Here is a 14,235-nt window from a genome sequence, read left to right on the forward strand (position 1 = left end):
TGTTCATGTTAATATTAAAGCATAATAAAAATAGCAAGATCCTAGGCATGATACTAACAATATTAATAACAAACCCTAGCATGTCACTAAGCAATAAAAATCAAATCTTTAACCCTAACATGATACTAACAATCATAAATATTAGGAGGAGAATAAAAGGCATCATAGCAATCATATTTAATATTAAAAAATACCCTAGACATGATACTAGGAATATCATAATAACAATATAAACATGATATCTACATCATAATATCAATAAATCAATTAAAGTACTTACTTTGATGCCTCGTACCTCTTTCTAATAACAAAATACACACGTTAGTAACTTCAAGGAAAATAATAATCAAACAATTAAATTAAATAATTGAAAGAGAGATTTGGGACCAGAAATTAAAACCTTTCACGTCTAGGGAGAAGGCAACTTCGAATATGGCTAGGTGTTTCTAGATCTTGTGAATGCGGAATTTTGTATGAAAAACAAGAAAGAATTGAATGCTAACGAATACTTGAGAATGAGAGAATTGGTGAATTGGTGAATGAAAATTGATGAAATCTGGTTCTCGAAAACGGAGTTTTTAATACGATATTTATATAGAAAATCAGCCAAAAAAGATAATTTAACAAAACAGAGTCTGACGATCGCAAAACAGGATTGGCGCCAACCCTGGCTAGCTGGCGCCAAGCACCAGTGGCTAGCGCCAGGCGCCAAGCCTTGTTCCAGGCGCCAAGGCCTGGGGTTGGACGCCAAACTGGATTTCAACGCGTTTTCGAAAATCTGATAAATTTCCCGTACTGGAAGATAAAATAATATAATTCCTTCGAAAATGCTATTTGATGTTGATTAAAACTCTGAAAAGTCAACTTATCAATGCTAATTGAATTAGGAATGAAAAGAACCTTCTAGAAGATTCTAGAAGACTAAAACCATTCCTAATTGCATTAGGAATGATAAATCACATTAGGCCCTCCCCTAGATCATTGGGCTTTACATAAAGCTCAAACCGGACCCAGTTTAGTAAATTGGCCATAACTTGCTCAATATTCATCGGAATTGGGCTTATAATATATCATTGTAAAGGTCTTTGAAAGCCCCATCCAACTACACCACTATTGGACCCATATCATGGACCAACCAAACTGGATTGGCTGTTTTATTAAAATAAAGTCTTCAAAAACAGAGAGAAGAGAAAAGAAATAAAAACTTTCCGCAACACTAGACCTTTCCACACTTCGTTTCATTCGATTATGATTTGACGTGAAAGGTACTCATCACCGGGTTTGGTTTTGGGGAGACACAAATGGGTGTCTACAGAAGCCCCCACTTTGACTGAGTTTGGAGAAACGCGAGTTTCGAAAACGAAAGTCAAAGTAACGATAGGGACGGAGAATGATTCAGAACGTTCTGCGATCCTAAATCAATCTTGTAACGCCGATACCTGCAAAACCAACATAAGTTAAACAGATAAAAGAGTCAAGAAACGTGTATCTTGCACCGTCGAGCACACGTCTCTAAAAGTAACCAATTGTTGTTGTACTGTTGTTTTGATGACCTTCTACAAGCTAGAGAATGCCATCCCGCTTGAAAACCGCTACGCCCGTAACTGCTTCCAATTTGGAAAATTGCTTCTCCTGAAACGACCTTCCTCCGCTATGATAATATTCCACATCCAAGGGAATACTATCGAAGATTGCTTCTCTTAAAACAATCCTAAGTTGCATTGATAACATTCCACGTCCAAGGGAATACTATCGAAGATTGCTTCTCTTGAAACAATCCTCTGTTGTTTGTGACAACTCTCCACAATCTAGGGAGCGCCACCTTGCTGTTTCGATGTTCACTCGTCTCTGAACAAAGAGCTTCTTTTGGATATGTTCCAATTTTCGCTGTGATAGTCTTCGAAAACATCACTGCTTTTTAATCCTTAATGTTGCTATGCTAGTACGTCGGCGCTTTGCTGCTTGTGAACCAGTATGTCGGTGCTTTTGCTGTGATGACAATCCTCTTTTCTTTGGGAATAGTTTCCAACACAACTCTCGGAAAATTTGCCAAAATCCAATTTTTGGAAAAGTTGCCAATGCTTCGTAACAATCTTTCATAAGAACTTTGCTACGATCGACAATCCACATCTTGGAATATAACTCTTGAAAGCAATCCACCTTGGAAATTTGCCAACGCTGTGCGACAATCCGCGTCTTGGAACATTTGCAAAAAAGAGTCGATCGACAATCCACTTCGGGAAAATTTGCCACTTACTGAAATGAATGACAATCCACGTTGAGGAACTTTGCCGAAATTTATGATGAATAGAGACCTACAACAATCGTTTGGGAAATTTTGTCATAGGGAACTAGGTGTATGACAATCTAATCTCGGAAAACTTGCCAGCGATCTATGAATATACAAAAATCCAAACTTGGAAAAAATTTGCCAACAAAGAAGGAGCACGACAATCCAGGCTTGGAAACCTTGCCAGAGATGACAATCCAATCTTGGAAAAATTGTCGTTTGAAGAAGATGCACGACAATCCATTTTTTGGAAATATTGTCAGTTGGGGATGACAATCCAATTTTTGGAAAACTTTGTCGTTTAATAAGAATGCGCGACAATCCTTATTTGGAAATATTGTCGTTTAAGTGCTTGCTTTTGAACCGATTGCAATGAGCCAGTATTTTAGGCGCTTAAGCTAAGTGAGACGATTTTTCGTCAGGTTAATCACTTACTACGATTGTAATCGTGCCGACAACTAATCATGTTAAATTGCTTATAGGGGCTAACTGGCGTACCAAGGAACCCAAAATTTCTGCATGAGGTCGAAATCATCTTTCTGGGAGGCTTCGAGCTCTATCGTTTATGAGATATCTCTGGCGCCAAGAATTTCCCGTGTTTTCACCTGAATGTGCTTTATCCTTTTTAGGGCTGCTGATTTCCCTCGTCACGCTAAATTCTCCTGTGTCACGGAATATTTTTCCGTGACGCGAAAATATGCTAACGTGTCGCAACAATTATTTTTAGGGTTTTATCTTTATAGGTTCCGTGTGTTTCCTCTACTCATGTTTCCTATAAATACCCCCTCATTTCAGTAGTCCGGGGCATTAATTAATTCTCTCTTCTCTCTTCTATGCTCTAACCTAAACACTAGCTTACCATATTCTCTCAAAATACTTCCTTTAAGCACTCCAAGGAGTCAGTACTTTACCCGGGATTATATCCTTAAATCCAGGCGTGAAAGGTAGAACTATTGGAGGGTTTGGCCCCAAATCAACTCTATTAAATTTAATTTTAAATATTGTTTTATTTATTTTCTTGAAGTTAATTACTAACTCGTTTATTGTTTCGTAGTTGCAAGCAAGCAAAATCAAAGTAAGGAATCATGTTCCTTTTATTTCTATTATTTTTCTAACGATTTTATATTGTTGGATTATTGTTAAATTACTTCCAATATTAATGTTTATTCTACTATTATTGATCATCATATTGCATGTTTAAAGAGAATATGTAATTGAAAATCACGCTTAATAAGATAATTTGGACAACCGGTTTAGGTTCCTTTTTAATCTTGTTGTTTAATAAAGTGATCACGAATATTTTAGAATTATATGTTGCATTAATATTCAACCAATTTTGCATAATAATAGTTTAGAGCGAATTGAATCTTTGCTTTCATGCCTTGGAGATCGTAGGAATCACTTTTCACTATGAGAATCGAGTAGAGGTCAATACGGGCGAATGTGACTCCATGACTCTCTTCGTAGCATCATCCCTGATCCTCCTTTCGTGGTTTCGAACCATATGGAGTTATTAATATCATGGATTATATATGAATGGGGTGTAACCTTCACTGGTCAATTGTTGTTGCCTTCGTTGTGGTTGCCTTAAAGGATCCGTGAACGGTTTACAAGTTCCTTAAAAACTTGTTGGCGGCTCCCTACTTTCCTTGCCCCTAATCGTATATGTCAATTCCCACTTCCTATGAGTGCCAAGCATATTCACACATGCTTTAACGTAGGTGCACTTCGAACGACGCCTACAATTGGGTACTCTTAATTTTGGCCTACATTTATATCCCTCTTCTATTTCTTCTCTGGTCGCATACACTGATGCAGATTGGGGTAGGTGCCCTTATACGAGACGATTGACATCTGGTTATTGTCTCTTTTTAGGTGATAATCTGATATCTTGATCATCTAAACCCCAACCTACATTGTCAAAATCTAGTTGGGGGGGGGGGGGGTGGCAATGGGGTGGCGAATATCGTGGGGTGGCGAATGTTGTCTTAGAATCATGCTGGATTCAGAATCTCTTGGAATTACATTGTTCGGTTAAAAAGGCTATGGAAATTTTGACATTTTCTACCAGGAAAAACGCCTCGATTCACAATGGCTACCGTTTTATTTATTTTTTTATTTCTCTACCACCTAAATCAGAATTTGTTAGAAATTTCTACCGATGTCTTACACTGTAACAATTTCCATCAGTAGGGCCAACCGCCGTCCAACCAACCCACTGCCACCCCAACCTCTCCCTCATGCGAAGCCAACCCGCACCGAATTCCGTCCCCTCCACCATAATCGACCCACCTCCCCTTCTCCTACATTACCCTTTTCGGCCACCCCTAACTCTAAACCACCACCCCAAAATAACCATGAGAGAAATCCTAAAACCCGTTTAGGGTGGTTTTGGGCTAGTGGTTTAGGGTTAGGGGGTGTCGGTTTTTGGGTGGGGGAAGGGGAGGAGGGTAGCTTCCGATGGAGGTGACAGGGAGGGGGACTGATTTCGGTGGGGTTGGATTTGTGGGTGATGGGGTTGGTTTCGTGGGTGGTGGAAAGGGAGGGGGGTTGGCTTCATAGGTAGGGAAAAAAGAAGGGGGTGAGGTCGCCAGAGTCGGCCGAATCTTTTGGCATTGGCCGCTAGCAGAGGGGAGAGGGAGGGGTGGTAGTTGAATGGATAAGGGGTGGCAGTGGGGTGGCTGGGTTTTTTTTTATTTTTTTTAATAAATAACGGTATCCTAATGGTTTCCATTAAGTGGTAGTAATTTCTAACAAACCTTGATTTAGGTGGTAGCAAAGTATTTTTTTTTTTTTTTAAATGGTAGCAAATGTGAATCGAGGTGTTTTTCCCGGTAGAAAATGTCAAAATTTCCAAAGGCTATGCTTGTTTATTGTGACAATGTTAGTGCTATTTATTTATCGGGAAATCCTGTTAATCATTAGCGTACAAAACACATGGAAATAAACATTCATTTTGTCCGAGAAAGGTTGCACGTGAGGAAGTTCTAGTTCTTCATGTGTCGTACCATTATCAGATTGCGTATCTTTACAAAGGGTCTCCCACGGGTTTTATTTAAGGATTTTCGAGAAAGTCTTAGCGTTCCTAAGCCTCCCGCTACTACTGCGTGAGTGTGTTAAATATATCTATTAACTATTACTAAAACAAAACATTTCTTACATTATCATCCCTTAAATTATCTTACGTATCATTCTCACATTAAAAAGTTTCCTTCCATTTCTATTGATGATGTTATTAATTGTCATTATTATTTTAATCCTTTTTTTTAACAATTATTATTTTAATCTACACTATACATTTTTTATTAAAGAACAATTGACACTCATTTTTACACAAATGATAAAATTAATTTTTTAAGCATGATAACAAAATTATTTCATATGCAAAATAATAAAATTATTTAAATCGTGCAACGAGTTTAATCTAGTTGCATTGTATAATATTTTGTATGTATATCTTGTAGTCAAGGGTGATAATTAGTTTCCTAATTATTAGCCTATAGTTTAGCCTTTGATAAGGCTTGTAGAATGTATTTTCATATGTGGCTCCTCTTTGTGAATAATCAAGGAAAATATTCCCGTAATCTTTCATAAATAAATAATAAAATACAATACTCTCTCTGTTTCATAATGTTAGTCCTGTATGGAATCCATCACATAAAATTAGAAGAAAATATATATATATATTTGGAATTTAACATTAAAGTACAACATAATTCATAATTAGTTTACCTTATTTAACTTTTTTGATTTTTTATTAAGAAAATACAAGCCATAATTGCATAATTTAAGGTAAAGCTTTCCTTACTTGGAGCCATGTCATCAATTCACAACCAATTAATTACAAAAAAATCAAGTTATAAATTAAATAAATTCAATATGGGTAGATTTTTTTTTTGAAACGCATAAAATTATATATGGGACTAATATTATAAAATAGATGGAGTAAAATATTTTTGAAATAATCCGTATAACAAGTTGCCAAATTGGAATACCAATCAAAAGAAACAAAGCAACCATATTGGAAAATTCAACATTTAGAATTTATAATATGACAATTCAAGGTATTGGAAAGTTCATCATTTAGAATTTTATAATAAGACAATTGACAGTATTGGAAAAATCATCATGCATAAACTCTTTTTATGTAAAATTATGTTGCATAAGTCACAACTCACAATCAATAACGGCTCCTTCTATATATTAATACCTGCTCTACATTTCATTCACGATGAAATTTATTATTTGTTTCATTTTTTTTTTTTTTGGTCTTGAACTTTAACAATATTTTGTTATTTCTCTTCCAACTAATGGTCGTCTTATATTATATTTTATTTCCTCCGTTCTTTTTTACTTTTTTTTTTTGAAAAGCAAAAATATTACATTAATTAAAAGTCATACGACATCTACAATAAAGATTCGACGTTAACAAATAGATAAGATATTGAATCAAATAGAATATCCCTTCATAAAAACTACGATCGTCGAGTAGATCTTGCACTGCGGAGCATCTCCCGCTTATATCGCTGAAAATTACAGCCTTGTTGGAGAGACAATCTAACGATGCTTTGTAGCCGTGAGGATGTTTTCCTTTTGATTCATCTGTTCGTATTCGAAAACTTGATAACTTTTTCACCAACGAAATAATTTCACGACAATCCATTAGATCTGCTACCATGGATTCAAAACTAAGAAGTTTCTCCCTCGAAAAGAGGAGATAAACCTTGTCTTTCGAAGGAGGTCGAAAAACCCTTGTCTTTCGAAGGAGATCGGAAACTCTTTCTTTCGAGGGAGAAAAATCCGTTCTTTTTTACTTGATCCGCTTTGACTTTTACACTATTCACCATTTCTCCTTTGACCATCTTTTGTGAATAATATATAAGGATAAACATATTCATGTAAGATCTTTTTGAATTCGCCTCAATAATTACTATCATAATATATAACTTTTATAATTTTTACTTGTGGAGAATTAAAGTTATTGATCGTTTAAATTTTAAATTGACAAGCGTGATAAAAGAAACAGGTCAAGTAAAAAAGAACAGAGGAAGTAATATTTTTCAAGGAGAATTGGAGCAAGTAATTAAATATGAAGGGAGTACATATATAACAAAACACACACCAACAATAACACATGTCATCTCTTGGTGTGTCATAATGTTTCTCTTTTTTTTTAATTTTTTGAATATAATACTATTAAATAAAAAAATCATAATACATAAATTAATTCCTTAATCTTATACAATATAGTTACTTACAATAAAAAGGATTTAAAATAGTTTAGCACAAATATTTATATAGCTATAAAAACACTTTTATTATAATTTTGATGATTTTCTGCGTAATTTTATACAACAACTTTTGTGTGCGGTGTTGGCCACACCGTGTGGCCAGCTGACAAATACCAAGTATTCCTTGATCAACGAGTAACCCCTAACCGACTAAGTAACCCCTGAGGGTCCTGACAAACTTAGTAAACCCTAACCGAGTAGCCCCTAACCGACCGAGTAACCCCTAACTGGCAATGTAACCCCTAACAAACCAAGTAACCGTATGACTAAGTAACCCCTGATTTAGTGAGTAACCCTTATAGCACTAAGAAAGTAACCCCCATAATGGTTGGTCACACGGTCTGGGCAACCTTATATTATAAAAGTTTGTGAATTTTATATGTAGCATATCTTCCATATTATTTTGATCAAGATTTTTTAACTTTTAGAATTTTTTTTTTATTGTTTATAAAAATTTAATTAAGATAATAGTTCAATAATGGTTATTGAAAGTTATCGTGCATGTCACGAGAACTAACTTAGTAATCATATATTAAAAGATACACCAAAAAAGACACGTGTCATTTTCTGGTGTGTCCCTTAGTTTAATTTGTTTGCAAAAAAAAAAAAATTATCTTCTTTGTGTTAAAAATTAAAACAAAATTCTAGGTGCCTAATAAATAATTCACGTGTTTTCAGTGCTGCTGGCTACACCGTGTGGCCGGCCGACACATATCAAAACACTAATAAGGTAACTCCTAGCCAAGAAACCCCTAACAGACCATGCAACCCCCGATCTACTAAGTAATCTTTGACCGAATAACCCCTTACCAAGTAACCCCTGACTAAGTAATCTTGGTCGTACAATGTGGTCAGCCACATATGAAACTTTGTGTTCAATATGTTCTATATGTATAAATATAAAATATACTCCCTCTGTCCACTTTTGGTAGAAAATCACAGGAATTAGTAACACATAAATAAGAAGTAGCAAAAGTTAATTGAAAAATTAAATTTACATTGACTATGCAAAAAAGTGGAGAGAGAAAGTAATTAAAGTATATAGGAAAGCAAAATTTACATAGGAAAATTAAATTGGCCTCGCACAAGTATTTTTGCAAATGGGAGAGAATTTTGGTAAAAAAATAATACTAATGGTATTTGAAAAAAGCAAATGTGACTAACATTTTAGGTTACCAAAAAATGGTATAAGGGTCTATCAAAAGGGGACGGAGGGAGTAATCCTTAACCAATTAAGTACTACTCCGTATTTGATTATCTAGGACTTTAGGAGTCCGCAATTTCAAAAGTGATGCATTTAATAAAAAAAGAGGAAGTAAGAGTTTTTGTGTTTTTTTTTTTTTAATCTTTATACGGAGTAATATATCATATAACTAATATATAAAGCTAAACTTTTAGCCAGGTCATGAAATATCGACACTTGACATTCTAACTTTTGCCAAGTGTCGCGCCACCTTTGATAGATTTAAATAAACCTCCTAAGATAAAAAAAAAGTTAGTTGAAAATTCCATTTTCAATCAAATTAGGATAGAAGTTTAGAATAAGATGGTTAGTTTAGAGTTTAATTTACGATAAAATATCAAATAATAAATTTATAACTAGGCCACAAGACAACATCATATAGCGTTTTAACTTTTCACCAAGTGTCGTACCACGTTGGATAAATATAGATAGACTTCGTAGCAAAAAAAAGTTAATTTAGAATTCTATTTTCAATCCAATTAAATTATAATATCATTTTATCTTAAAAGTCCATATAAACAACCCGCACATCGCACGAGGCACAAAACTAATAGATATAAATATTACACCTCTTTTTTTTAATCTTTATGATATATTAACAGAAATATTACGCCATAAAAGCTACAGATTTGCACTGACGAGTGTGAAGTTAAAAGAGAATGCAATGTTTTAAGTCTTAGATACACAGTCTTATTGAGCCGCAATTTAACGACATTAGGGCTATATATTTTATAGCCTTTTATTTATTTATTTATTTATTTGTTTGTTTCACACTTTCTAAAATAATTCAACAATTATTGTCCACAATTTTATTTTTTTTCTGCACTTCATTCTCTATATAAACGAGGGACAATACTTTAGAGTGTCACAGCCTAGTATATTCAAATAAAGAAATCCCCAATAAGTACTGAAGAGATGTCTAGTGCAATCTTTGCTTCTCAACCCATTGCTTACTTTCATCCAACCCGTTGGAGTGACCAGTTTTTAAAATTTACTCCTCTCGATAAGGTTCATTTCATTTATTCTTATTCTTCATGGAAATTTTTATTATTTAAGGCAATATTGCACGAGACTTAAGTCGTGTTCACTGCAACTTATTTTTGTTGAATATAATCTAAACAATATACGCGTATAGTTTATACTTCCTCCGTTTTTTTATTATTGCACCATAGGGCTTTGGGTACAAATATTTTGGTAGTGGAAAAAAGAAAGAGAGTGAAAGGTAAAAATACAAAATTGCCCATGTGACATATTGATAAACTAAGAAGTTTGTATGAAAAAACAAAGCTATGTTTGGTATTTGTAGTATGAATACAACTAAATTTTTTCCTAAAGAGAAAATGGTTATGAATTTCCTAAAAAGGCAATTGTTGTAATAATAAAAGAATGAAGGAAGTATATTATTTTGCTTATGAACTTTCTTTTATGGTTGTTAAACTTAAGAAAATTGATACAACTTGATAATATTCTAGTCAATTCTTTTTCTTACAAGATTGAAATCTTACTATGATTGTGTGGGACCTAGTGTGGCAAATTATTATTTATTATTTGTTTTAAGTACACGAAAAAAAAAATTATTACGAGTATTACGAACCTTTTTTTTTTATCTGTTGCAACAAACTCAAACTGAAATGGCAAATGAATGATATAGGCAACCCAACTTAAAAAGGAGCAAGATGTTGAACATCTAAAAGAGGAAGTGAAAAAAAAGCTACGTGCAAGAGTTGCAAATGCTAATAACAAGCCATTGGAGCTGCTGAATTTCATCGATGCAATTGAACGCCTTGGGTTGGCGTATTACTTAGAGAAGGAAATTGAGGAAGCTTTACTTCATGTGTATGAAAACTACCATGATCAATGTGACAGAGATGAATTGTACCACGTTTCTACTCGATTTCGAATCCTCAGACAGCATGGTTATCATGTGTCTTGTGGTACGTAACAAATCATAATATTCTTTTTGAGTGCTTATTTCTTAACAATTCGATCAGGTAGAAATAATATAATAGTCAAAATACATCCGAATATGTAAAGGACAACTTATAAAATTTTACTATATTTAAAGTTTTTCCGTTTAATTGATTATTAATTGATGATTGTGATTATACTTAACATGATTGGTGATAAATTATGAAGATGTTTTCAAGAAGTTTAAGAATGACCAAGGAGGCTTTGACGATTGCATACTCAACGACACTCGAGGCATCCTAAGCTTGTATGAGGCATCCCATGTTCGTATCCATGGAGATGATATCCTAGACGAAGCTATGGCCTTCACAACTACGCATCTTAAACTTATAGTCGATAAGTTGAGTTCTCCTTTGGCTGAACAAGTAGCTCACGCCCTTCACCAACCACTTCACCTAGGCTTTGTTCGATTAGAGTCAAAGCATTACATCGGATTTTATGAACAAGATGCTTCTCACAACAAAACTCTACTCACTTTGGCTAAGTTAGACTTCAATTTACTTCAGTTATTGCATCGAAAGGAATTGCAAGATATCGATAGGTAATTCTCTACGTAATACCTCACTTTTTCTTTATTGGATAATAAGAGAAGTAGCCCCTTAGCATTTTTTTATTATCAAACATCTCTCTCTTTTAATATCAATACGTATCAATGTGACGTTATAATTGATCTATCTGTGCAATTAGTTGGTGGAAAGACCTGTATTCGAAGGCACCATTTGCAAGAGATAGATTGGTTGAGGCTCACTTTTGGATATTGGGATGCTACTATGAACCTAAATATTGTCGTGCTAGACAAATACTCATCAAACTATTTATGATTGTGGAGGTTTTTGACGACATTTTCGACGCATATGGTTCTCATGATATCCTGAAACTCTTTGTCGAAGCAGTTCATAGGTACGTGAATTCAATTATATTATACGAAGAATCAATATTGTTCTAGATTATCATAGCATGCACTATTGCATTCTTTGGAGGAATTAAGTTAATGGTACATATTAAACACATAGGTGGGATTATAGCTACGTAGCTCAACTGCCAGAATATTTCAATAGTGTGTATCAAGTGCTGCTTGAAACAATTGATGGATTTGAGAAGGATTTAGCTGAAGAAGGCAGGTCATACGGTGCACAAATTTATAAAGAGCAGGTATGTTCGACCTAAATTCAAATGAAGTATTTGATGTTACATAATAGGGTTTGTTCAAAGATAACTTTATTTTTGAAGTAGCTTAATTAGCTAACATCTCGATCTACTCCCACAACGAACTAACATATACTAACATAAAGCTAAAATAAATTTGCTAAATTCACACAATAATATTGTACGACTCTCATTAGAGCTAGGCTTTTTCATTAGCTATGCTTCTTATATAGGATGTATGTAAATTAAGATCGGACTTCTAAGTTAACCACAAGAGAAATTGCTTTGGTTTTGAGCTAATCATGGACTTTAATGGACAATATGACAACTATTTTTGATTTTTTGGTCACCTTGTTTATCACTGTTTTGATCTTATATGTTGGTAGATGTTTGCTAATATAAATGCGTTTGGCTCTATAGTTTTACCGTGGTTGTGAGGCCTGGCTTCGAGAAGCCGGATGGCTCAAGGAAAAATATACTCCCAAATATGATGAGTACCTTGATGCTTCTATAGTGTCAATTGGCCAAATTCAAGGGATCGTCGGATCATACCTTGGCATGACCGAACCCATTGCAACCAAAGACGACTTTGAATGGGTGTGCCAAGAACCAATGCCTAAGGTTGTTGAAGCATCACTGATGATTATAAGGCTTTTAAATGACATCGCAAGCACTAAGGTACATATTTACTTTATAATTTGCGTGTAATATATTAGCAATAACTAATTATCTTAATTATACATGTGTGTTGTAGATTGAGCAGGACAGTAGAAATCATGTAGTTTCTTTTGTACAATGCTACATGAAGGAAACAGGAATCACAGACGAACAACATGTTTACCAAGTTATTGAAAAGAAAGTGGAAGATGCATGGAAGGATTTAAACCAAGGAATGCTTCGACCATACTCGATTCCAAAGCCTTTATTGGATCGAATCATCAACCTTGCTCGTGCACCCGAAATCTCCTATAAGGGAAGAACCGATGGTTATACTGTTGTCAACCAGATCATACAGGATAAAATTGCATCACTACTTTTTGAGCCTATTCCTATATAACTACGTGAAGCATAATCTATTTGGTGTCCTGGCTTGTTGGCCTATGGACTATGGTAATGTCATCGAAACTCCTGAAATAAGGCTATATTTCTATTTCAGTTCGTCACAAAATAATCAGCACAGTGTGTTCTGATTTTACTTTTAATTAGTGTGTATCAAATTAATACCTATATTCTCTATGTTTTGGCATGTACCTTACAAGTGTATCAAATAAACTCTAGTATTGCAGGGTGATCTGGTCATGTACAAATAAGCAGGGCCGTTGCAATGGTTTTCGAGGCTCTGTTCTAAAAGAACAAAAGGGCCCTTCAAAATTTTTAAATTATACAAATTTTTACTTTTTTTAATCTATGATTGAGTTATTCTAATTTTTGTCTCTTTAATTTGCTTTTAAAATAGAATAAAATAATATTTTAATGATAAAAAATAATACAATTACGTAATAATTTCAAACTAATACAACTCGATCTACCTTTATTTCAATAAATAAATAAAACAAAATAATACATTCAGAATTACGGAGTAATAATTAAAGAAACTAATTGTCCAAAAAAAAAAACCTTGACTCAAACGAAGGATGGGCAAAGCAGAAAGCACTCAAATAAATAATTCACAGAGCAATATGACTAATTGACCATATTTTTTTTTTTCCAATTCACATAGTATATTGGGTATCATATGGGAATTAAATGATTGAAGACATATTGGAGATAACCCATATATATTGCCTCAAAAAGACGAACATAACCCATATATATGTGCGAAAATACATTAGCCGTTTCGTAAGAATAATTATGGAAAACTAAATTTAATTGCTCTTTGTCATCGTCAAGAAAAATAATTGGTTGAATTTGGCTAAAATAATCTGTTAAAGATTCTTGAATGGAGAATTAGGCAATATAATTTTTTCGTAGAATTAACTTGATGTATTTATGAAAATAATAACTTGAATTAATGGAAGAATATAGAACATTGTAGAAATTATATGGAAACTAGGATTAGAGGAAAATGAGCGTAGTAATTGTTGGAGAGTAATGCTTCATTGATATGGTTGGCGTGAGAAACAAGAAGTCAGTAAGCAACTTTTATCAAAAAAAAAAAAAAATTAATTAAATAAAAAATAAGAAAAAAAAATTGGGCCCTCTTAAATTGGGGGCCTGTGCAAGAGGTCATCTTGCACTCCGTCTTTTACGGCTATGCAAATAAGACAAGCTTATCAAATAAAATTTGAATCCTTTGT

General features: G+C 34.0%; 1 protein-coding gene across 1 annotated transcript; it reads left to right on the forward strand.

Moving 5' to 3' along the window:
• The first annotated feature begins 9,705 nt into the window (after nucleotides 1-9,705).
• Nucleotides 9,706-13,349, forward strand: LOC110722126 (valencene synthase-like). The gene is made up of 7 exons (XM_021901379.1): nucleotides 9,706-9,832; nucleotides 10,476-10,758; nucleotides 10,961-11,333; nucleotides 11,480-11,692; nucleotides 11,806-11,944; nucleotides 12,359-12,616; nucleotides 12,693-13,349. Exons 1-7 carry the CDS (start codon nucleotides 9,740-9,742, stop codon nucleotides 12,993-12,995), a joined length of 1,662 nt encoding a protein of 553 aa, XP_021757071.1. The 5' UTR covers nucleotides 9,706-9,739; the 3' UTR covers nucleotides 12,996-13,349.
• The last annotated feature ends 886 nt before the right edge of the window (nucleotides 13,350-14,235 follow it).

This window comes from Chenopodium quinoa, unplaced genomic scaffold, assembly GCF_001683475.1.
Source record: "Chenopodium quinoa cultivar QQ74 unplaced genomic scaffold, ASM168347v1, whole genome shotgun sequence".
NCBI classification, from domain to species: Eukaryota; Viridiplantae; Streptophyta; class Magnoliopsida; order Caryophyllales; family Amaranthaceae; genus Chenopodium; species Chenopodium quinoa.